The 24,184-nt window shown below is 38.6% G+C and overlaps 1 protein-coding gene across 2 annotated transcripts in view; it reads right to left on the minus strand.

The window, feature by feature from the left end:
* Positions 1-4,497, minus strand: part of Prex2 (phosphatidylinositol-3,4,5-trisphosphate dependent Rac exchange factor 2) — a 273,671-nt gene extending 269,174 nt beyond the window's left edge. Inside the window, exon 1 of one of the 2 annotated variants that reach the window (XM_047553955.1) lies at positions 4,014-4,497. In XM_047553955.1, coding sequence (XP_047409911.1) covers positions 4,014-4,154 — 141 coding nt within the window. In that variant the 5' untranslated portion in view covers positions 4,155-4,497. The remainder of the gene's footprint in view (positions 1-4,013) is intronic. The other variant, XM_047553962.1, reaches the window with a different exon arrangement.
* Positions 4,498-24,184: the final 19,687 nt, after the last annotated feature.

Genomic DNA, 24,184 nt, shown 5'->3' on the forward strand with positions numbered 1-24,184 from the left:
GGGTTGTAGCTGGTGTTGTAGCTCAGTGGTAGAGTGCTTGTGTGAGGCACTGGGTTTGATCCTCAGCATCACATATAAATAAATAAAATAAGTGTATTGTGTCCATCTACAATTAAAACTACTTTAAAAAAAAATAGAGAGGAGACAAAATAGTAAATGGTCATCCTGCTTCAATGCCACTGGCCCATGATGAAACTTGTCCACACCATTTTCCACTGAAAAAATAAAAATGTGAGGCCCCCCTTGTTCAAACAGCAGGGGGAAAATACTAGCAAAGGTATGGAAAGACAAAGCTTTTTTTCTTTCATGTGTTTGCTCTGCTGGTGCCCCACTGTCCTACCTGATCGCACTTGCAAAATAAAAGATGAAAGATAAAATCAGTAAGAATTTCAAGATGGTGGTAGCTGAGCACTAAAACAAGCAAGGAGCCTTTCTGAGCTCAAAGCCCTATACCACTGCACAGGATGCACACCCATGAAGAGCCCTGAGTCTGCCCTTTCTCCATCCACTCAAATGGGTCTGTGATCTTGGCATGCTGTGTCGCTGGACTACAAACAGGAAGCAGGCCACAACCTACTATTGTCCACACTTCAGACAATAAATACTGGATATTAGGTCTATAAAATCATCTCTTTAGAAGAACCGTTTTACAGTATTTCTAATGAAATACAAAATTTCACTTCCCGAGCAAAGGAAGAATATAAAAGTAAATTAAGTCATTCTCTAGCATTTTATCTACGATCTCAAAACAACTCATCTAGATAATGTAACCTACCCATGATTCTCAAGTGAAAATTAAAAATACCTGAGATAAAATAATAGTGCATTACAAAGTCTTTACTATCTCAATGCCTGATTTAAGACATGTTTCTAGTTTAAGGACAGGTAAATGTCTCATGTGAAACTTTTTGTTGTACCAATTCATATGTGTGTGAGCAAAGCTTAAGAAACTTAAGACCAAATGGGAGGAAAAGGGGAAATCTGAATGTTAAGGATGATTGAGGAAATGTCCTTTAAAAATAGGGTTGGGGGATAGATAGAGGATGGGTCCATTCATTGATTCATTCAACCACTCCATAAGCATTTATTGATCAGCTACAGTGTTACAAGCACTGCACATAATTCTGGGGAAGCACAGACAAGCAAAATATATCCGGGTCCTTAAGAAGCTTGTCATAGAATGAGACAAAGGGAAACAAATAAATGCATCAATTACTTTGGCTACCAGAGGAAGTAAATATGGGAAGAGTGGGTATAAAGTAGGGAGCCATGATATGGGGTAGGGAAGTAGGTACAAAGCAGGGAACAATGCCAGGAGAGAAGAAAACTGAACCTTGAAACTCCAGTAGGAATCTACCAGGTACAGAAAGAAGAACAAAGGCAGAGGCCTGAGAAAACATGGCACACTATGGGAAGGGCAGGCCATTCTGAATGATGACAGCCACCTTAAAGCACAGAGCTGTCCTCAAACAATAAGTGTGTGTCTGGGTGACAACTAGAAAAAAGATGCATAGGGAATGATTCTATGGTGCAGAGGAAAAAGACTGCAGAGCACCAGCCCTCTGGGGGATGGGGTAGGAAAAAGTACTTCATTTCCTTAAAAGTCCAAAAGGTAGAATTGAGGAGGCAGGACTCAAAAGTATTTAATATCAGAGTAACATATTTTCCCCTCTGGTTCTATGATCTTTTAATCAAAGGAAATAACACAATTTTGTTTGCTCATTTTTGGACCTGTAAGTAAAAAATTTGTTGTTGGTAGAACTAAAAATGTTTTCCATCTCTTCTTCCTCTTCCTAAAACAACCACCTTCCTCCACATCTGTATGGCTTAAAGTAATGACAGAAATCTAAAACGATTTAAATCCAAGTATTTAGATTTGACTTAGGAATGCACTATCAATTTCATTGCCACATATTTACCACTCAACTTGTTTAATACTATGGTTGATTGTCTTAAAAAATAATTTTAATTGTCTGTTTCTGATCATTCCCTTAGAATAGGCTCCTAGAAGAGAAATTATCAAGCAAAAGAGTGTAAATATTTTAAAGCTCTTGGGACATATCAGTATAGTCTAATATGAAAACTAGACTGAGTACATCAACTACAGGTAACAAAGTCAAGTCATAATTTTATAATTAACTCCCCAGAGAGAAAACTAAATATAATAATTGAAAATGGTTTTTGGCTTTGAATGGTTATGACCAAAAAGAAGACAGAGTAAACCTTTGTTTAAGATGATATTCAGGTCAATAAGTGCATTTGTGTAAACATACACAAGCACAAATACTGGATGAAGTGGAAGAGTTCATAATTTCTAAATAAGACAAAAACAGTAAAATCGTAAAATAATCTTCTACATGTAAAAAAAGGAATATACAATTTATTTTACACCTCCCATACTTTCTTACCTCACTCTCTATATGGGAACAATAAGTTTTCAATTGTAATAATCAGATGTTCAGATTAGAGGAAAAGCTGACATTTTAAAATAAAGATCAACAAATTATTTTTTAAGGTATGTTAGTTGTCTATTTCTCCAGCTTAGCATTCTGCATGGTACTTTTTCCAGCTATTTTCAAAGAGCAGTAACTCTTTAGGAAATGACTCAATTCTTCAAAAGTCAAAGGACTTTGTCACCCACAAAGTATCATGAAGCCAAACCCGAAGTTATTAAAAGTTAAATGTCCTTAAAAACACGCTCTTTTCACACAGTCACTGTGGCACTGAAGTGTAAAATAGTCCTGTGTATCACCAATTGCCAGGATATTCTCAAATACCTGAACCTTTCCAAAATTGTGGCCCCTTGGGGACTGAAGTATACTGACTTTGAAAAGTCAAGTAGTAGCCAACCTGTGCATTTGAGATATCCTTCTTTCCTTCTTGACTCAGTCAAGAAGTGAATTTCCTCTATGGGGACTGTAAGCAGAAACTTTACAGATTTCACACAACTAAGCAGGAAGTTTGGCACTTGAAATATTTCCCTTCAGACAAGAGGGGTATGGAACACAGTGAAAGAAGGAGAAGGTCAGAGGATTTGAGTTGAGATTTTAAAGCTTCTTTAAATGATGCTGTCCTAGGCATCTGGGTGGACAGGAGCCAATCTTCAAATTCTTTGTCTTGCCAACAGTGAACAGGAAAAAAAGTACTGTTTAAGTGATGGCTCAGAAGTTACTTTCACTAAATTCTGCCCCTCCTGCCCTAAAATGAAATATTTTCAAAGCAGACTTCGAGTCAAATTGAAACCTGCAAGCCAAGTTCGTGCCCCGTTCTACGAAATCCTGAAGTTGTTAGACGCGAGTTTTATTACACCACTCTCTTGGGCTCATGTGCATAGCAACAGAGCAGAGGACAGATTTAAACCAGGAGGAAGGGGATTGTAGGACCAGGGACCGGGGGAGCGCACATGTGGCTTTAATATCCAACAGCTGCGATAGAATGGTAACCCCGCTGCTCCTTCCGTACCCGCCCCGCCAAGATGTTTCAAAGATTATAACTAAAGAGACTTCATTGCCAGGTTATCTGAGTAACTCCAGCTCCAGTAGATTCAAAGATTTTTTTTTTTTTTAACTACATGTACCTGAATGCAGCAGATTAGATTTTAATCACCAAGGCTTTACAACAAAATCTCCAGGGTTGGGAGACCCGGGGAGGGGGAGGTGGTCACACAGCGCGACTGATCAAACCGCGGAGGGGGAAATGAAAAGTGAAGGAAGATGGGGCAGCCAGGATTTCCCGGACAGGGCGCCTTCCTTTTGAGCTTAACTTATCAGATTCCCAGCTCTCCAAGGCCCCGGCCACACTCAGTGGGACTCTTCACCATTGACAAATCCCTGCGGCGGATCTCCACGCCCGCGAAGTCCGCGTCCCAGCGCGGGATGGGATGGGGGTGATGCCCCCACGGGTCCCCCAGTGCCCACCCAGACAATGCAGCAGATGCTGCTCGCGGCCGCTTCAGGACCCACTCCCCCTCGCCACCCCGCGGTCCCCCTGCGTCGCAGCGCAGGGCGACTCACCGACACTAGGAACTCCAGGGTGCCCACGTAGTCCCGCTCGGTCTTCTGGAGCTCGCTGAGCACGCACACGCGCAGGCGAAGCTGTTTCTCCAGGTCCTTGGCGCTCTCGGCGCGGCTGTCCCCGCGGCTCTCCTCGCTCATGGTGGGCAGCGGGACGCGGGGCTGACTGGTCTTGCTGCGCGCTGCCCCGCGCGCCTGCTGCTGCTCGGCCCCCGGCGGTAAGAGAGGAAAGTTGCCGCCTCCGCAAAGTCCGAGGAGGGACAGGCGACTTTACATGCTGTGGTGAGAATGGGGAGGAGGGAGAGGAGGGCACTCGGACTGCAACTCCCGCGCGGCAGGCGCGGGGCTCTGCGCAGGAAACTCCCGGGAGAGCAAGCTCCTGCTCCCGCTCTGCGCGCCCAGTCCTGCTGCTCCGGCCTCACGCGGCCTGAGCCCTAGTGCAGGCGGCTCCTGCAGCCACAGCGGTGTCTTGGACATTCATCAAATGCTTTCTATCCATGTGACTCCGACCCTTTACCCTTGGCCAAATCTCAGGAAAAAGGAAACACAACCCTGGGGAAGTGTGTCGTGCCAGCTAACTAAACACACACACACAAACACACACACACACACACACACACACACACATACACACACACAATCAGCACTTGAGATGGAACTAATTGGAGGTTCCCAAACCCAAGAGGACACACTCCAAGACAGCTCGAGGGTTGCTCCTGAGACTCCCGCCTATTGTTAAGCTTTAATGTGTTTTGCACAAATCCTGAAAGCAAAGAAACAAGTCCCCGGCGGTTACATAACTTGATGGGAACAAAAACAACCACGGTATTGACCCTCCCATCTTTGAAAAGAAACACATTGATTTCTGGTTTTATTCAGGCACAAAACAGGTTTGCATTTAAAAACCCCCAACTGAGAATATTTCACAGGACAGACACCCTCCTGTCTGCACTTGGAAAGTCAATTAGCATAATAAATGAGGATGCTATAGGAAAGTGACAGCCCCTACCCATTCAATAAACTCCAGATACAATAAGCATCACCACTGCACTGCAGTGTTTAGACATCTTTGCATGTCTATAACTTTTCTTCAGCATGCACATAGTATGTAAATTCAAGGAGAGGCAGAATCTTTGTGCTAGTTTTGTTTCTAAGAGCTACTGTGATTTAAAAAGATAAAACTGTCATTGAATGCTCATGGAAAAGAGACAAAGAAAAAAGCAAGAAAGAGAGATTATCTTAGGTTTGAAAATAGAGCATTCCTGATTTTAAGGTTTAAATTCATTGCTTTTTCTCACTTGAAAATAAGAGTCAAGACCTGACATTGGAAACTGATTATTTCCATTGAATTTAACAAACAAAATAACCCATATATGTATATTTTCATCTAGTTAGTAATCACATATTTTTCAGAATCATTTTTTCTATTTAAAACAACTTTAAACAGTCCACAACTAATGACATCTAAATGTTTATTTAGATGAGTGAATGGTTTTGATGCAAGAAAGTGTGGCACATTATTTTGTTTCTGTAGTTGAGAACACTTGAGAAACTCTAAAAAATAAAGATGCTTTCCCCAGTATTTACATTAAAATCATCATTAGCTTGATGATGATGTCTTTCCAGAGCATGATGGTGACTATAATATGTAATGAGACAGAGAGGGATCGTACTTCTTAAATGAAAAATGCAGTTTTTGAATGATGTGTGTGGAACTGATGAAAAAGAAGCAGATTTTCCTCTTTCTTTTGCACATGGCTATTTAGAGTAGCCAAGAGCAAAGAGTATATAAGTAGATAGCTTCACACCCTGTGGCAGAAGAACAAAGGGCAAGGCATATTAAAGAGCAGACCTCACAGCACCTGGTAAACAATAAACAAAAGAAAAGGAAGAGCTGGGAATCACACATCCAGTAGTGAATGGAAACTCAAACCCGACCTAACTGCCTCTCCAGGCATTACAGACAGCAAAGAATGAATGCGTCTTTTCCTCCTCAGGTCTCCACCCTTCCTCAATGAAAATAATTAAGTTATCTAGATCTTTTCATTAGAAACTCTAGATAATCCAGAGTAAATTTATCTAGAGTTTTTCATCAGGAACATTAGGCAAAAGAGAACCCTCTTAAAATTATCCCCAAATAGAAAACTGCTTATGCGATTTCCTTTTATCAAAAACTTTAGTCCCTATGCAAACCTCTCAAACTGTGGTCTCACTTTTGCAAACTATATACTTGATTCTGAATCACCACTGAAGTTTAATGCATTCAAAACATTTGCCTAGGCTTCACCAACATGCACCCAGGACCCTGTGAACACTGCATAGTGTTAAGACACCAGGACTACAGATGCACAGATATCTGGGCAAAATTTGTTACATTACAACACCTGAGCTCTTGTTAAAGTGAACATTCCTGGGTTCTGCCCCCAAAATGTATTGAATGAGTATTTCAGACATTATATCTTAATTCCTTTTAGGAAAGCCAATAGAGTCAGGGAGAGGGTCAGAAGTGTAAGGAACTATATTACAGGCAAGCTGCATTGAATGCTTCACACATACACACACAAAAAAATACAATGGAAGCTAGAAGATATTCATTTATTTGTGCAGATTCAATTTTTTCTCAGAAGTACCTGTGTATAAAATATCATAGTTATAGTTTCTGATCTTTCTTCTGCTCCTCAGTCTGCTCCTCAATATCATTTATAATTAATGAACAACTCCAGGACACCATGTAATGCCTTCTGCCAGGCACCTTTCAGTGTCTTCTGTAACCCTGGCTGGAGTTCTTAATTCCTCATCAAAGACATAAGAGCATAAGAAAACAGGGCTGGAGTATCTGGAAACTTTCACTTTGATGGTAAATAAGGTCTTTCATAAACTCTGAATGTGTTGTATCCCTTCCCACTTCCCCTATTGAAATTTTAGGCTCTGCCTGCCAGGAAAAGGAAAGCAACAACCAAAATGATGGACAAGATCCAGTTTTTTTCCTGAAATACTAATGAGGTTGAAGTCTCCAATAAAAAAGAGATGAGAGAAAAGAACATCAAGAGAAGTAGCTGAGTACTAAACTAGCTCAGCCATTAAATTTATTTTGTATGCATGAACTTGGTGTGGTTAGAACCCATTATCATAAAGTTCAAAGAGCCAAAGCTCAGGAACACAGTAGGCTTCCTTTGGTCAGATCCAGCGAAGGACAACTCCTGAACTAAAATATTGAAAAATTCCAAGGCTGGCTCTTTGCAAGAAGAGAACTCCCCAAACCTACTTTAGAAAGAGGTCATTTTAGCCTCTTTATCATTTTAACATTACTATTTATCTGGGTAAAGGACTAAATCAAATTAGATATTGAAGACAAGTAAAAGATACAGTTCAAAAAAAGAAAGAAAGAAAGAAAGATTGTTTTAATGCATAACCATCTTGTTAAACAGAATCAAAATATTCTTTATCCATGGGTAAAATCGATTCAGTCATTTCCTTTACTGCTCTGATCTATGATAGATGTCCCTATATTATATTAGTGTAGAAAAATATTATGGACACCTTGCATCTATGTTAATGTATATTTTATGAGTCTTCAAAAAGAAGTAATTCTAATAATATTTATTAATTTAGTTAATAATTTCTACCTAATCCCTCAGTTACTTGCACTTAATTTTGTTGACAATTTAGCATAACAAGTACAGCATGTTCTGGGGCATGTAATTCTATCATGCTGATATAAATACATTAGAATGTGTCTTGTTTTCAAAAAAAAATACAGTTTTCATAAACCATATTTTAATTTCCAGTACAATATTTTATGGCAAAGCAGACTAAATAAATGTTTGGATGATATTACTTCAGCAAGACTCTAAAGTTCTTAAAGATGTGATCATTTCCAGATAATTTGATTAAGATTAAATCATCCTCATAGCCATTATCTAACATGTAATGGGTAATCACTTTTGAGGACTTAACTTATGATCATCCCAGCAAAATCAACAGGCAGTTTGGATCTATTATTTGTCTCAGAAGAATATCACCTTTGTAGTGTTCATCTGCCTGCCAATCTCCCTCACTACCACTTCCTTAGAAATTCCTCTGATCCATATACCTTTAAACTGCTCCCTGGTAAAATTATTCTAAAGAGTTCTACTCATTTCCTGAGATGTGCAGAATAGCGCTCACACATATACAAACTGTCCTTCATCCTAATCCCAAGAACAACAAACATGTTGCTCTAAATAGCCAAAGGTCATAACATACAGATGTGATTAAATTTAGGATCTTGAGATGGAGGGATTCTCCTGGACAACCAGGGAGACTGGAAGAAACTAATCATGCAAATCCTTAAAAGCAGAAAACCTTTCCAGGTATGATTATAGAAGGAGATGTGATTAGGAAGGATGGTCGGAGATGCAGTACTGCTATCTTTGAAGACAGAGGGAGCAGGGCCCAAGCTAAGGATCTCCTGCAGACTCCAGGAGTTGAAAATAGTAAGAAAATTGTTCCCTAGAGACCCCAGAAAGAACACACTTGTTAATACCTTGATTTTAACCCAGTACCACCAACCTTGGACTTCTCACCCTCAGAACTATATGATAATAAATGTGTGTTGTTTTAAGCCACTGAATTTGTTATTCGGAAATAAAATCTAAATACATTGTTTTTACAACTCTACCTCCCAATTTTTTCTCGAATTCCTATAGTATGACTACTCTTCGATTGCTGGCAAGACACCAGTCTTCTAAGGGTCACCAGTGTCTTTATGCTGCATCCAGTGGATACTTTTCCTTTCTTGTCCTATTTAACCTTCCCGCAGCATTTGACAATGTTGGCTGTCTCCTGACCAGGTAAAGCTCTTTCACTCTGCTGTCTATGATACTGTTTTTCTGGTTTTCCTTTAATCCATTTTGCCTTTCCTTGCAGAGTCCGCTTTCATGGCCCATTTCAGAAAGTTGATGTTCTTGGGTGTTTGGTCCTAGGTGACCTTCTTTTTACTTCCTCTTGGCCATTTTTTCATCATCTCCTACTCTCAACTGGTCAAGGATTGTCCAACTGGCGTTAATTAGCCCTTGTACTTTCTTGTTACACAGGTGTTAAGTGCCTAGAGGACTTTACAGGTAAGACTGTTCTTATATGAGGTTGGTCTGAGCTTTCGTAGAGGTGGTTCTGTGATCATCAGGAATAAGAGAATACAAGAGGGATTTGATCTTCAGATCCTGCAAGAAAAAGGCAAATGTCCTTTATGACCTAACCTCTCCAGCTTCATTCTGTGCCAGTTCCCCAATATGTAATATTTACCCTCGTCAGACCAGAGTGCTTTTCAGAATTGTTAAAATGTCAGGCTCTGTGGTATATAAGGGTCCTTTCTCCTATTACAGCACTGATCATGCTTTGTCACAACTGCAGAGCAAGTGACAAAGCTCTCTCCTGTCTTAAGGAAAGGACCCAGAGCCTCTCTAGAACCTGGCAACCTGAATTGTAATTCAACAAACATTTGCTTATAAATATATGAATGAATGGATGAAAGAATAGAATACACTGGGATTCTGTTGGTTTCTCAGAGTTTAATCATTCTATTTCTAAATAAAAATAAGTCTGATTTGGCATTTTGCTGTGTCTTCATTCATTCCTTACTAGTAGAAGCCAACATAAATACCCTGCTAGTCTCCTCAGGGAAAAATATTCTTTTTTTTTTTTTTTTGTGGTGCTGGGGATTTGAACCCAGGGCCTTGTGCTTGCGAGGCAAGCACTCTACCAACTGAGATATATCCCCAGCCCACAAAAAATATTCTTTCTATAACAGATCTTTACTGCTCATTGTGAGCTTGTTCAGGGTGAAGAAGAAATAAAAAATATCACGTTTATTTTACTGTATTCTCGAAGATATATCATTTACCTCATCTGAAATGTGCTAATCACTTGATCAAATCCATGGATTCTACTCCCAAACCAACCATGAAAAATAGTGAATAAATATATGATATGTTTAGAAAAGAAATCATAATTACCAAAGCACAAAGGTAAGTTTACTGCAAATAGATATTTTATTTATTAGGCTTCCTTTAGAAGTGGAAAATTTCTTTTTTATGGAATACCTCAGGAATCACTTAATTATAAAATAGAACCATATGAAATAAAAATTATTTTTAAAATAATTAATTTTAAAAAATTATTCAAAATCATTTTTGAGCATTTTTAAGTTTACAGAACAACTGAGTGGAAAATAAAGAGACTTTCCATACATCCCCCCATATAACTCCTCCAAGATCCTGCTAGTTTTAAATTTTGCATTAGTGTGGTATGTTTGTTACAATTAATGAGTCACTTAGTTGGTTTTGTGTTACTCTAAAAAATACCCAAGGCAAGCTACTCTATAAAGAAAAAAGTTCTGTTGTGGTTCATAATTTTAAGACTGGGAAGTCCAAAGAGCATGGTGCAGACTCTGGTGAAGGCCCAGTCCTTGGTTTCATCACGTCATGGCAGGAGCACAAGAACATCTCTGTGTGTGTGATCTTTCTCCCTCTCCTTATAAAGCCACCAGGACTTAATCATAGAGGCTCTATCCTAATGACCTCATCTAATCTAACTACTTTCCAAAGGCTCTATCTGTAAACACAATCACTGAATTAAGCTTCTACCTTCTCAATACATTAAATTAAGACTTTGGGTGTTAAACTCCTGAATGAGTTTGGTGGAAAGGACAAATCATGTTCAAACTATAACAATGAACCAATATTGATGCAATGTTATTATTAACTCAAGTCTGCAATTTATATTAGGATTCACTCTTGGTGTAGTGCATTCTATGGGTTTTGATAACTGTGTAATGACATCTACCTGCCATAATTGTATCTTACAGAATGGTTACACTGCCCTAAATATCCTTTGTGCATCATCTATTCCTTGTTCCCTGCCTCTCTCCCTCCAAGCCCCTTGCAACCACTGAACTTTTTATCATCTTTCTGGTTTTGCTTTTTCCAGAAATTCATATAGTTGGAGTCATACAATTGGCAGCCTTTTCAGATGTAAAAAGTACCATGTCTGGATTATTTTTGTTGTTGGTGGTTGTGAACGGTGAGTTTTTTTGTTTGGTTGGTTTATTTTTGCATGTAGATAACCAGTTGTTCCAGCACCATTTATCAGTTGACTATATTTGTTTAGTAACTAATTTCTGGTTCTCTATTTTGTTCCATTGGTCTGTTTGCCTATTCTTTGGTAAATAATATACTGTCTTGACTACTGAACATTTCTACAGCAGGCCTCATAGTTAGCCTTGAAGTCAGGGAGAGTTAGTGCTCTGACTTTGCTCTCCTTCAATATTGTGCTGGCTATACTAAGTCTTTTGTCTCTCCATATAAACTTTAGAATCAGTTTGTTGACATCCACAAAATAATGTGCTAGGATTCTGGTTGGGATTGCACTGAGGTTTGTTGTTGTTGTTGTTTGGGAATTTATACATGGACAATCAAGTCGTTTATGAACAAAATCAGTTTTATTTCTCTTCTTTCTTCCCATCTGTATGCTTTTGTTTCCTTTTCTTGTCTTATTGTATTAGCTAGAACTTCTAGTAGATGTTGAACAGGAATGGTGACAGCAGACATGGTTTCCTTGTTCCTAATCTTAATGTGACAACATCTAGTTTCTCGCTATTAAGTAAATGCTAGATGTAGGCTTCATAAATGTTCTTTAGCAAGCCAAAGAATTGTTGTATTCATTTTTTATAGTTATAATTTTAATTCTTACACTGATATACAATACATAACACACTTAAACAAGTACTTATTATTTAGGAAATAAATAGACAATGTCACAGGACTACTCACGATTTTAGATGAGATCAGCAATTCCACCCTTCTCTCTACCTCTCTTCAACTTCTGCTTTCTACCTTCTGAACTATGTCTTATTGGCTTTATATTTTCAGGTTTGATAATATCTACCTTTTGTTCTGTGATCACATGTAAATCACCATGTTTCTTTCTAAAAGCTTGAAGTTAATAAACAGGGGTATACATAATTATTTTAACAATGCTCACTACATAAACAAGTAATATGGTGCAAGTAATATGGCTCTCATTCTTTCTGGGATGGGATTGCATTGAGGTTTGTTGTTTGGGAATTTATACGTGGAAAATCAAGTATTTAAGAACAAAACCAGTTGTATTCATAAAGTCACAGTCCTCATGACACTCAAGGAATTACTTCTAAGTTAAATGGTGTCTGTTTCATAACATACACCAATTGCTGAAAGGCATGCATGATATCTCTTGGTTTCTTCACTATTTGAACCATGACTTTATTATACGGCCTGTTTGTTTTTGCTGTCTATTTTTGGTAGTGATCCTAAGTGGAAAGATGAAATATATCCTTTCTTCACAAAGTCACTAACATTATCTAGCCCCTTAGGCTAGATTTTATTTGTTTTTTTTTTTTTTTTTTTTTTTTTTTTAATGTTCTTTCTTCTTGAAGCTCTCTGATTCCATTCCCAATTTGGACTGACTACTTGAGGATCTCATAGATAACTCTCATCCTGGTATTGTTTTCTCAAGGCCTTTGGGTGAATTCCATCATTTCTTGTATCAGAAATCATTTCTCTTGATGTAATTGCCTAGGGCTTCCATAACTAATCATCAATGCCTCACAGTTCTGGAGAGAGTAAAAGTTCAAGATCAAGGGATCTGTTGAGTTCTTTCCTTCTGAAGATAGTAAGAACGATTCTGAAAATGTCCCCCCTGGCTTCTAATAGCCTCAAGCATTCCTTAGTTTCTGGATGGTGTTATCCCTGTGTCTTCACATCATCTTTAATAAGTGTCTCTTTCTTATATTCAGATTTCCTCTTTTGGTAAGGACATCATCAGACTGAATTTATGACCTCATCTTAATAACCCAAAAAGACTTAATTTGCAAATAAATTTGCATTTACATATAGTGGGGTTTAGAACATCAACATCTTGTCGAAAACTTGTGGACACATTTGAAGTAGGAACATTTGCTATGGATACTCACTTTTGTAGATTTTCTATTACGTATTATATCTCAAATAATTTCCTTACAAAGAGTGCAAGATATATAAGATTTTTGAGTTCTAGTGTATCTAAAATGTAATTATTTTGCTGTCGTGCTCTGTGGATAGCTTAACTGTGAGAATTTTAGGTTTGGAATTATTGTTGCCCATTGGAATTCTTAATGCTTTTCTCATTTTTCTTGTATCATTCAATGTTGGTGATGAGAGTACATGCCAGCTTGACTTCTTATCCTTTATCTACATGAAAGTGTTTAGGAGTCTTCTCTTTATTCTTGGGTTCTGACAGAAAAGGATTTCAAAACCATGTTTACATGTTGGTTTTCTTTCAATGATTTGCGAGAAGCTTGACAGATATTTTTTCCCCCAAAAGAAAAGTTGTTTTTCTGGTCTCTGGGTTTAGATTTTTTTTCATATTATTCTTTTTTTTTTGAAGTTCAGGAATAATGATTTTATTAATCACATGAAAGACTGGCATTCTGTTCATTTGTCCTTTTTCTGCAGCTGGACAACATCTAGCCATAGGTTTTTTTATTTGTTGTTTTTAGATATACATGACAGCAGGGTGTATTTTGATATATTATACATACATGGGTGCAACCCATTACAATTTTGATCCCATTCTTGTGGTTGAACATGATGTGAAGTTACACTGGTCATGCATTCATATGTGAGCATAGAAATGTATTATTTCTTTAAAATATTTCCCCTCTGTCATCAAGTGCCCATTTTTCTGGATTTCCTATTACTTGAGTTGGACTTCCTAGAATTATTCTCTTATCTGTCTCCAGTGCCCAATCACTTTGTTTTGTTTTGCTTAGTTGTTGTTTTATTTTGTTCAATCTCTTTACTTTTTTCTTCCTCTCTGTTGTGAGAGACTTTATATATTTTAACCTTTTTTCTGAAATTTTCATTTGGTTTATGATTACACATGTAACAAATGTTCTGATATGATCCCTGCTAGAGTTTGGATCTAGAATATTCTGCCCAGGCCCATGTGCTAAATGCTTGTTCCCCAGCTTGTGGTGCTTTGGGGACACAGCAGAACCCTTAGAAGATGGAACTTAGTAGGAGGTCTTCAGGTCTTTGAACAGGACCCTGAAAGAGAACTGTGAGACCATGGGTCCCTTCCTTTCTCTGACTTCCCAGACACGAGGTAAGCAGTTTTGCTCTACCATGCACTCCCCCACATGCCCTCACAACAGACCTAAAAGCAACAGAGTCAATGATCTTGGACTGGACTTCCAAAACTGTGAGCCAAAATAAACGTTTTCTCTTTACAAATTGATTTATCTGAGGTATCTGTTTTAGTGATGAAAAGCTGACTGATACAACATCCAATTGTTCCTTTCATATAGCATTCTGGCTTCATACTTTGGAAGCATTACCCTCTCAAATCTTTCTCTGACTTGTCTTTGTTTCTTCTGCAAACAGTTTTTCTGTTTTTTAATTATCCTTTCTTTCATGATGTTGATAGTCTTTGGACATTTGTTCTATTTAAGACAGAGGAACTGAATAATTTCTCTGTGTAGCAAGGCTTTGTTTTCCCTATTGTATGCAGATCCATTTTCCTGTTTGATCTCTCTCATTAGCAGGAAGCCTGAAAGGGGACTTTATACATGTGCAGCCTGCTTGTCTAAATGAAGTGAAGCTTTCAGTAAGTACAGTCAGGGAAGCTGAGGGTAGTGGCACACACCTGCAGTGCCAGTGACCCGGAGGACTGAGGCACCAGGATCACAAGTTTAAGATCAGCCTCAGCTTAATAAGATCTTGCCTCAAAATAAAGAATAGAAAGGGCTCAGGATGTCGGTCAGTGGAATAGCACTCTAGTGTCTGTCTGTCTGTCTGTCTGTCTCTCTCTCTCTCTCTCACACACACACACACACACACACACACACACAAATCCCACCCTCCAGGGAGCCAGTCTTTAGCCTTGGAGATCCCAGTGCCATAAGGTAATGTCAGGGCTTCACTTTGGGGTGCTGGCACTCAAAGTTGTAATTGTTCCTATTCTGCCTAGGTAGATTCTTATATTTTATTAGAAAAGAATCCTCAGGTAATTTTAGAGATTGACACTTTGCTCCTATGCTAAATATCAAGGACACAGAAAGGAAGCAAATAAATGGGTGTGTCAGGAAGAAAGCATTCATTTACTCTGCAGACAAACTTCTCAAAGAATCCCATGGACCCCATCTCTCCCCTGTTGTAGCTCCTTCCTGTCTCTGGGTCCTACCACTACTTTGTTCTTTTTTGTTGTTGTTGTAAAAAGCTTCCATTCTCTTTTTATCTTGCAAAATTTTGTCAAAGTCTGTCTTCTGCTCCTGCTTCTCTTTAATTCTCTTCCTAACAATGGGTTTCTCTCTTTCCCTACTAGATAGTAGTTGTTTCACTACTATCTGTAGTGTAGTTATGGCTAGTGGTGGTGGGGAGCTGGTTTAAAAAATTAAGGAGAAAGATAGATCCTCTGCCAACTATCTTGAACCATCTTTAACTAGAAGTTTCAATTGCAATATAATACAGCTGCTAGAGGAACGTTTAAATAAAGGAATTTATGACAGAAGAAAAGAATAGAATCAGTGGTGTCTTCGTAGCTTGATTAATGACATGTGCACGTACACTAGAACACATGTTCATATGCACAGATGTGTAGAACACAAAGCCAGTTCTGAAGGGAAAGTAATGAACTGCAGTGCGCTATAGATTGTGATCCACACAATAATTTTTAAAGATAATACAGGACCATGGGTTATGCAACGTCTGTTCTTTTGTTACATAATTTGCCTCACTCAACCACTGTAGAGAGATAATGTCCCTTAATAAATTATGGCACCTTGTGTTCTCACCCCTTTATTACTTAACAATTCTGTTACTCCTATGAAGAGATGAAGGTCTAATCTTTCTACCCTTATCTCTTAGTTGGCCTTGGTAATTATCTTTACCAATAGAATATGATAGAAATGATAATGTACAAGTACCAGAGGTAAAGAGGCTTTAAAGAACCTTCTAACCTCTTGTTTTAGTCAGCCTTTTGGCCACTGTGACTAAAGGACCCAATCAGCACAATGATAGAGGAGGAAAAGCTTATTTGAGGGCTCACAGTTTCAGAGGTCTTAATCCTTAGAAGGCCCTCTCTCTTCATGGGGTTTGATTTGAGGCTGAACATCAAGGCAAAGTGTGTGGCAGAGGGAGGCAGCTCACATGAGATCAGGAAGCAGAGAAACTCCATTTGCCAGATACAAATGGACTCCAAAGTCACACTCCCAATTCCTACCTCCTCCAGTCACACTCTACCACTTCAGTTACCATTCAGTCTCTATCAAGGGGATTAAATCACTGATTGGGTTAAAACTCTCACAACCGAATCATTTCTCCTCCAAACCTTCTTGCATTATCTCACGTGAACTTTTGGGGGACACCTCACATCCAAACCATAACACCTCTACTCCTCTCTTGGAAATCTGAGACCACCATGTCAGGTAAAATCCCAGTGTAGCCTACTATAGGATGAGAAGTCACACAGAGGAGAGCCAAGAGACCCCAACAACAGTTTGCATCGAGTGCCAGATATGGAAGTGACGCCATCTGGGACTCTTCAGTCCCAACTGAGCTGCCAGATGACTGAAACTGCATGAATGACATCTGGCTACACCAGAAGAAGAACCAACAATTCACAACCCCAATTCACAAATGGGAGAGAAATAATAAGTATTTGATGTTTTAAGACAATGCACTTCAGAGTAGTTTGTTCTTGAGCAATGTTTACTGAAACAACGTTTAACAGAAGTTCTGATTTTTTTTTTTTTTTTTTTTTTTTGCCTCTAATTGGACCATTTTCATGATATGGGCCCATCCCTTCAGCAATCCCTTATAGCTAAAGAAATTCCATGCACTGATGGGGTGGGGCTGTTTTTACTTATCCTCAAACTATCTGTTGTAGCAAGAAGTTACCATGATTGACTTGGATCAAATCTGCTCGAATTCTTAGAGCTGAGGATGAACTGAATTCCATGCAAGCAAGTGGGGAGAGAGTGAAACAAACACAGAAGAGGCTGTGCTTATGACAGATGTAGGAAAGTAGCAGTTGACCACAGGAAACATCTGATCCCTGCTTCTCCTGAAGCCACTTTATCACCACAGAAGACACCTTTCCCTACCCTGCCACATCAGAATTGACAGGAACCTGACATAGTCACTGCCAATACTCCACACCACTGCTGCCAACATCATGAAGTTCCTCCACATCCAGAGACCTGGACTTTAAAAGTGGATTGCAACTACCACCAAGGCGCTGGACTGCTTTCCTGTCTAAATACCTAAATACAGGGTGTGGGTAAGGGTATAACCCAAAATGGTAAAGCTGAAAAGACAGAAGACATGAGTCAGAAATAAAAAATGATAAATGGAGAAGAAGAGGGAAATATCCAATCTGAGCTTGACCGCTAAGGTAAAGGACTTGTGAATGGTCTAGAAAAGGCTGCATGTTCCTTCAGTTAGAACTGCAGTGCTGTGCAAGAGGCAGAATGAGGGGAACTGAAAATGGAAAACTATGGATACCATGGACAGGTTTCTCCCAGTTCTCACATTCTCTTCTCACACATTTTTATGTATTCAAATCATATTTTCAATTTAAAAATATGGTACTGACTTGATGAAGTCTACTCAATATTTTATTTATTTTTAGGGGTTTGCATCCATATTCATAAGAATAGTAAATGAGTAGTTTTCTGTACTCTTTTTAACAAGTGGTGATGGTTTCTGGCTGTCACTAGGCCATCAGAGTGCTCAACACCCTTCGTGAGTTGCCTTCATCCTGTTTACACCACTGCAAACAATCCCTTCCCCAAAAAGTTCTCCTTAAATCTCCCTGCTGATACCGAACACGGTGGTGTACTGCTGTTATCCCAGCAACTTGAGAGGCTGAGGTAAAGAGGATTACAAGTTCAAAGCCAGCCTAACTAATTTATCAAGGTCCTTAGAAATTTAGTGAGACCCGGTCTCAAAATAAAAAATAAGAAAGGCTGTGGGTAGAAATGGTACTTCCACCTCACACCATGGTGGAATATTATGGACTTGATTTTGCCTCTCAAACATTTCAAAAAGCAAACTTGATAGATGAAACAACAGTTCTCAAACCCTGGACCATGACAGCAGTGATTCCTGAGAAAGGGCAAGTGAGCAATAGATCTATGAGCTGAGGACACATGGAGCCCAGGAGTAATAATACTTCAGGAAAACAGGTTCAGATGGCTCCTGCCACCAGACAGTCTGAACCTCTTGACTTCCATGTTAAATGGTCTGAGGGAGCTAAGTCTAGAGTGCTCCGAGTACAACTCTGGGACATCTCACCCTGACTTGGAGCACATCAGAGAAAGCTTCATGGAAGAAATTTCTAAACGGTGTTTGAGTGATAAAAAGCTTTAACTTCGGAAAGAGAAGGGAGTGAAAGGAAAGAATGGCCCAATGGGGCAACACCATGGTAAAAGGGTAAGGGGAACGGGGTGGATAAAGGGAGGTCAGATAACGAATATCAAAGCACAATTCAGTAGAAGGAGTATGTTCTCATGTTCCAGAGCACAATGGGATGACTGTAGCTCACAATAACTAATTGTCTTAGGTTTTTGTTGCTATTACCAAACACCTGACAACAACAACTTAGAGGAAGAAAGGTTTATTTTGTCTCACGGGTTTGGGAGGTTTCAGTCCATGGTCAGCCAGCTCCACTGCTCTGAGTCGGAGAGTGAGGCTGAACAACATGGCGGCAGGGCATAGTGGAGAAAAGCTGCTCACCTTGTCACAGGAGAGTGGGAAGTTAAAGCTCCAGACCTCAGTTCTTGTGTTCTGATGAAAGAAAATTTAAAGTCAGACATGAAAAGCCAAACAAGAGAACTTTATTATAAGTGAAAATAACATGAATATAAAGTAAGACTCAAGCAAAAACACTCTCGAGAGAGTGGGTCATTTCTGACAGAGACCTATTAAGGAATCAGAGCTGTTTCCAAATTTATTGCTGTTTTATGGTTGCCTTCAGAGCTGGGGTCCACCTTTTGCACTCTATGCCAATCAGGTGCTCAACTCCTCTTTCTGGTCAGGTGAGTTTTTGACCCTAGTTACCCTAGTTGGTCTTCTCTGGAACTGTCTTGGTGGCCTTCCTGTGTGTGGGGGCTTCATTTACAAGTCAATACTATGTTAATGTAGATATTGGGGTGAGTGGTCAGAATTTACTTTAGCGTTCCCACACTACTAAGGAAATTTATCTTCTGCTAGACATTGAAAAATCTATGGCCATAAATCCTAACTTTACAATGACTCCAATAGACCCTGTCAGGAGTTAGTTCCATTGATCTTTCTTTCCTGATGTATTTCCTAATTGATTCCCTTTGTTTCCACCTGTTTAATCTCAGGGTTTGTGCACCTGTTCTTATTTTTCTATGTTGTTCAATTATTCATTTGCCTTAATGCCTTAATGAATTTAAAGAATTGCCTTAACTAATTTAAAGAAAACTTTAGCTGGGTGCAGTGGCACACACTTGTAATTCCAGCAACTCAGAAGACCGAGGCAGGAGGATCGCAAATTCAAAGCCAGCATCAGCAACTTAGCTAGTCCATAAGCAACTTAGGGAGACCCTGTCTGAAAATAAAAAATACAACAGCTGGAGATGTGCTTCAGGGTTAAGTGCCCCTGGGTTCAAGCCCTGGTACAAAAAAGAAAAGCAAAATACTTTAAAATCTGTGACCCTGTTATGTTACCATGTTATTGGTTTTCATTCCACTGACCATTACTAGACAGAGTAAGTGTGTATGTGTGTGTGTGTGTGTGTGTGTGTGTGTGTGTGTGTGTGTGTGTGCAAAATCCAGGGAAAAGATAAACGCATCAGGGCATGCCCCCTATGACCTACTTCCTCCTTCCTCCAACTAGGCCCCAGCTCCTAATCATCCATTCAGATTATTAATCCATCAAATGGATTAATTCATGGAAGAGGTTAGAGTCCTTGTGATCCAATCATTTCCTAAAAACACCACCTCCAGATGTTGCTGCGATGGATGCCATGCTTTCAACACATGAGCTTTTGGGGGTCATCCAAACCATAATACTTACTATGCATTTTATGAACAGATCTATGAAGAGCTTGACAGCTTTAAACATAAAGAAATGGTAAAGAGAGAGAAATGGTAATTACCCTGATTTGATCAGTGCATGCCATATGCACATGTTGAAATGTCACACTGGACCCCATTCATTTCTACAAGTAATGAATATTAATAAAAATACTAAAAATAAGTATATATATACAGTGGGGATGGACCTTTATTTAGAGCAACTGGAGTGTAGAAACTGAGTATTTTCCTTCTCTTCTCAGCAATCAATGATATACACTTATGGATTAAAAGTGAAATGAAAAGAGAGGAAATTACATATTTAGGTTAAAAAGCAAAGTTTGTCATATGTGGATAATGGAGTTAAAGGAAGGAAAATTAAAGAGTTTGAAGAGAAAGGAGAGCAAGAGAAAACCCAACAGAAGCTTTCGTGGGAAAGGATGAGACCTGGAATCCAAAGCACAGATGGAGGGCTTCTCAGACCACGATGGATCAGCTGTCATAACAGAAGAAAGTAAGAGGCACGAACGTGGCACAGGTGGGTTTGGACATGGTTGGGTGAGCTCCTCCCGGTGGTCTGTAAAGTCAGAGGATGATGAAGGAGAGAACTGAAGGTTCCGATGAAGTTGAAAATCATAGCTTCATAGAGGTTTCAGTCTGACTTGTATGTGACTTCCTCCAGCAAGACGGCTGCTACTCAAAAGTGAACCCCAGAGATCACACCAGAACACAGTGGAAACCCTATCGTCCACTGTCTTTCCCATGCCACCTTCTCCCTCTCTTCAAGCATCAAGCAGCTTCCAAGTGTTCTGAGCACTGAAAAAAAGGAAGCAGAGAGACAGATTGGTAATTCCCAAAGTTTTCATAAGAAAAAGAACTACAGATCTATTTACTGCAGTAGGCAGTCCTGACTCAGAATGCGTCTGCTCTCTCAAATCCCTTTCGTTCGACTATCCCTCTTTCATGGAAAGAGATCATGTACATTCAATCAGGTGGATTATTTTTTAAATCATGTTCATTTATTACTATTGAATACATTACATAGTACCCTTTTCTCTTCAGTTTATCTTCTTTTCAGTGTAATTTTTTTTTTTTTTTTTTTTGTGGTACTGGGGATCAAACTCAGGCTTTGTGATTGCGAGGCAAGCACTCTACCAGCTGAGCTATCTCCCAGCCCTTCAGTGTATTTTTTAAGTATTTTTTTAGTTGTAGATGAACACGATACCTTTATTTATTTATTTTTATGTGGTGCTGAGGATCCAACCCAGTGCCTCACACATGAGGGCAAGCACTCTATCACTGAGCTACAACCCCGACCCTCTTCAGTGTATTTTTCAAGCCATTTTATATCTATTTTTATAAACTAGTATGCTCTCTTTTTAATTTTTTAATTTTTTTTTAGTTGTCAAATGGACCTTTATTTAATTAATTTATTTACATGTAGTGCTGAGGATCCAAACCAGGGCCTCATACATGCTAGGCAAGGACTCTACCACTGAGTCACAACTCTAGCCCCTAACTTCTAGTATACTCTTAAGTGTAAAAGTTGATAACGTGTCTGTATTTTCTAGAACCAACTTCTCGTAGAATGACTCATAAAAAGATTCTTGTGACTTATTGAGTAGAATTGAATGCAACAATTCTGTTGACTTCATCAATACTTCTATTTCACAAGAGCATTATGCAGCAAGCAGGTTGCTAGGGAAACTTTAAAAGAAAGAAAGACCCCAACCAGAGTGTGGGCTCCTTCCGAGTATCTCACAGAATAAATGGAACCAACGAAAAATAGATCATCCAAAAGAGGTAGATGTTTATTTCATACCTTGTTATTCACATTTTATTTCCAAACTGAAGAGAAGCAGAGAGGGATTAGAAAACTGAAATATCAGTCAAAGGGAAAGTTGGGAAAGAAATTTCCCCTTCTTCCCTTAACATAAACATTTTTGTTATTTTACACAAAGCTTTGCATAATTGAATTCAAATCAGCTTTTTGAGTGCTTATCTCTTATTTTAAATTTTCTCAGAAGCAGAATCAGAAGACATTCAGGTGAGTGAATAAAGAGCTCTGTTTTATTATACTAAAATCAGAACTGATGAGATGAATATGGGGAAGTCAAACAAGAAGAATATTTGAAATCTGGACAATTCTGAAAAAGTTGGATAGTTTGAACTCTGAATCAGGTAGGAATGAAGGTGGTCACACTCCACTGACACCAGTTGAGAATCTGCGGAAATTCTATGGAACTTTCAAGAAGTCAATTTTCATGTATTATGAACCATCAGCAAAAGTAAGAATCCTCTTTAGATCTAACTTATGATATTCTTAATTTATTTTTATTTTTACCTAAAGAACTATTACTTAATTCTGTGCTCCAAGTTTGCTTTTCTGCCCCACAGGGTGGTGCATGCCTGTGATCCCAGCTACTTGGGAGTCTGAGCAGGAGGATCAGAAGTTGGAGGTCAGCCTGGGCGATTTAGTGAGACTCTGTCTCAAAATAAAAAATGAAAAGGGCTGGGGATGTAGCTCAGAGCTTATCCAGCAAGTGTGAGGCCCTTGATTCCATTGCCAATATCATCAAAGCAAAAACACAAAACAAGACAAAACAAAAACAAGTTGACTTTCTAGTTAAACAGGATCCTCAACATAAGGCCCTGCGTTCGATCCCCGGCACCGCAAAAAAAAAAAAAAAAAAAAAAAGGATCCTCAAGAGAAAGGAAATATATCCTATTTGCATATTGAAGTATAGAAATGTAATCAGTTATTTGCAAATCTGTAATTTAAAAGTTATTGGCTAGTAGGCACTATCATTCCTTAAAAAGAATGCATCTTACCCATGAACAATATTCTTCCAAGATGATTTTTTATAGGCAGCACATCGTTTATTCAAAGTTTAGAGGAGTTGATATTCCTAGTATGCTTAGACATATGACATACTGGTATATATTTTAGTTCTATATAATGGTTGTAAAATAAAAGGAATTAAAAATAAATCCTTGGGCTGGGATCATAGCTCCGTGATGAGCTCTTGCCTGGCATGGGTGAGGTCCTAGGTTTGATCCTCAGTACCACATAAACACAAATAAAGATTAAATCTTAAAAAAATAAAGAAATATTTATTCTATCAGAGTTAAATACCCTTTGAGTTTATTGCTATGCATCCTCCACCACAGACTCTAAAGATCAAAAATGGTTCTGTGAAATAAAACATTCTAACTGTGCTTGAAAAGAATCATAATATGCCTTAGCTCTTTAGCACAAGAAAGGTGCTTACTGATGCTGACCTTAATTCCTAACTTTTATGAATAGAAGGGAGTATTTTTCACTTTAAACTTCTTTTCTGGAACTCAAAATAATCTGCTAAAAATGTGAGGACTGTTTTTATAAAACTGACATGGTCTTTGAAAATTTAGTTATGGAATTAGAGAATCTGTCTGAGAGTTTCTTTTGAGATATCTTTGAGGAATGGCTAATAATGCAAGGTTTCCAGTCTTTTAAAATTTTGGGGGAAAATATAAGTCAAATCAGGTGCCATGGAAAATTTGTCTTTGATTTGGATCAGAAATTTTTAGTATATCAATCTTCATAGGAGTTATTACTTAGGTCACATATGGACTTTTCAAATGCTCCTTTTTAAAGGAATACTATTTTTATGAGACTCTAAGAAATAACTTTGGATGGGTCAGGCGTGGGATTGTCTAAAGTGTACTTGTTTGTTTTTAACCAAAATGAAGATGACTTAGGAAGCTGCTCTAGGCCTTTTTCCTGGGCTTCTCATTAAGCAGAGATGAAAGCATATTTGGGAAATCCAGATGATTCTTATTTTTCAAAAATTGAGTAGCTTGGCATGCAAGACTCCAGCTAAGAAAAAAAAAAAAAAAAAGAATGTCTTTGACACTAAAATGTGCCATTTTATTTCTGTCTTACCCTCATTCTGTATCATCTGTACTATAATCATAATCTCTAGTATCCTACAGAGATCCTACCCAAACCCATTCTTTCTCACTTGCAGTCGACTTTTCTTTCATATTATGTAATGTGTTGTGCAGTCAGGTTCAAGGTGGGTTCCCACA

The sequence above is a fragment of the Sciurus carolinensis genome, chromosome 1 (assembly GCF_902686445.1).
Source record: "Sciurus carolinensis chromosome 1, mSciCar1.2, whole genome shotgun sequence".
NCBI lineage: Eukaryota > Metazoa > Chordata > Mammalia > Rodentia > Sciuridae > Sciurus > Sciurus carolinensis.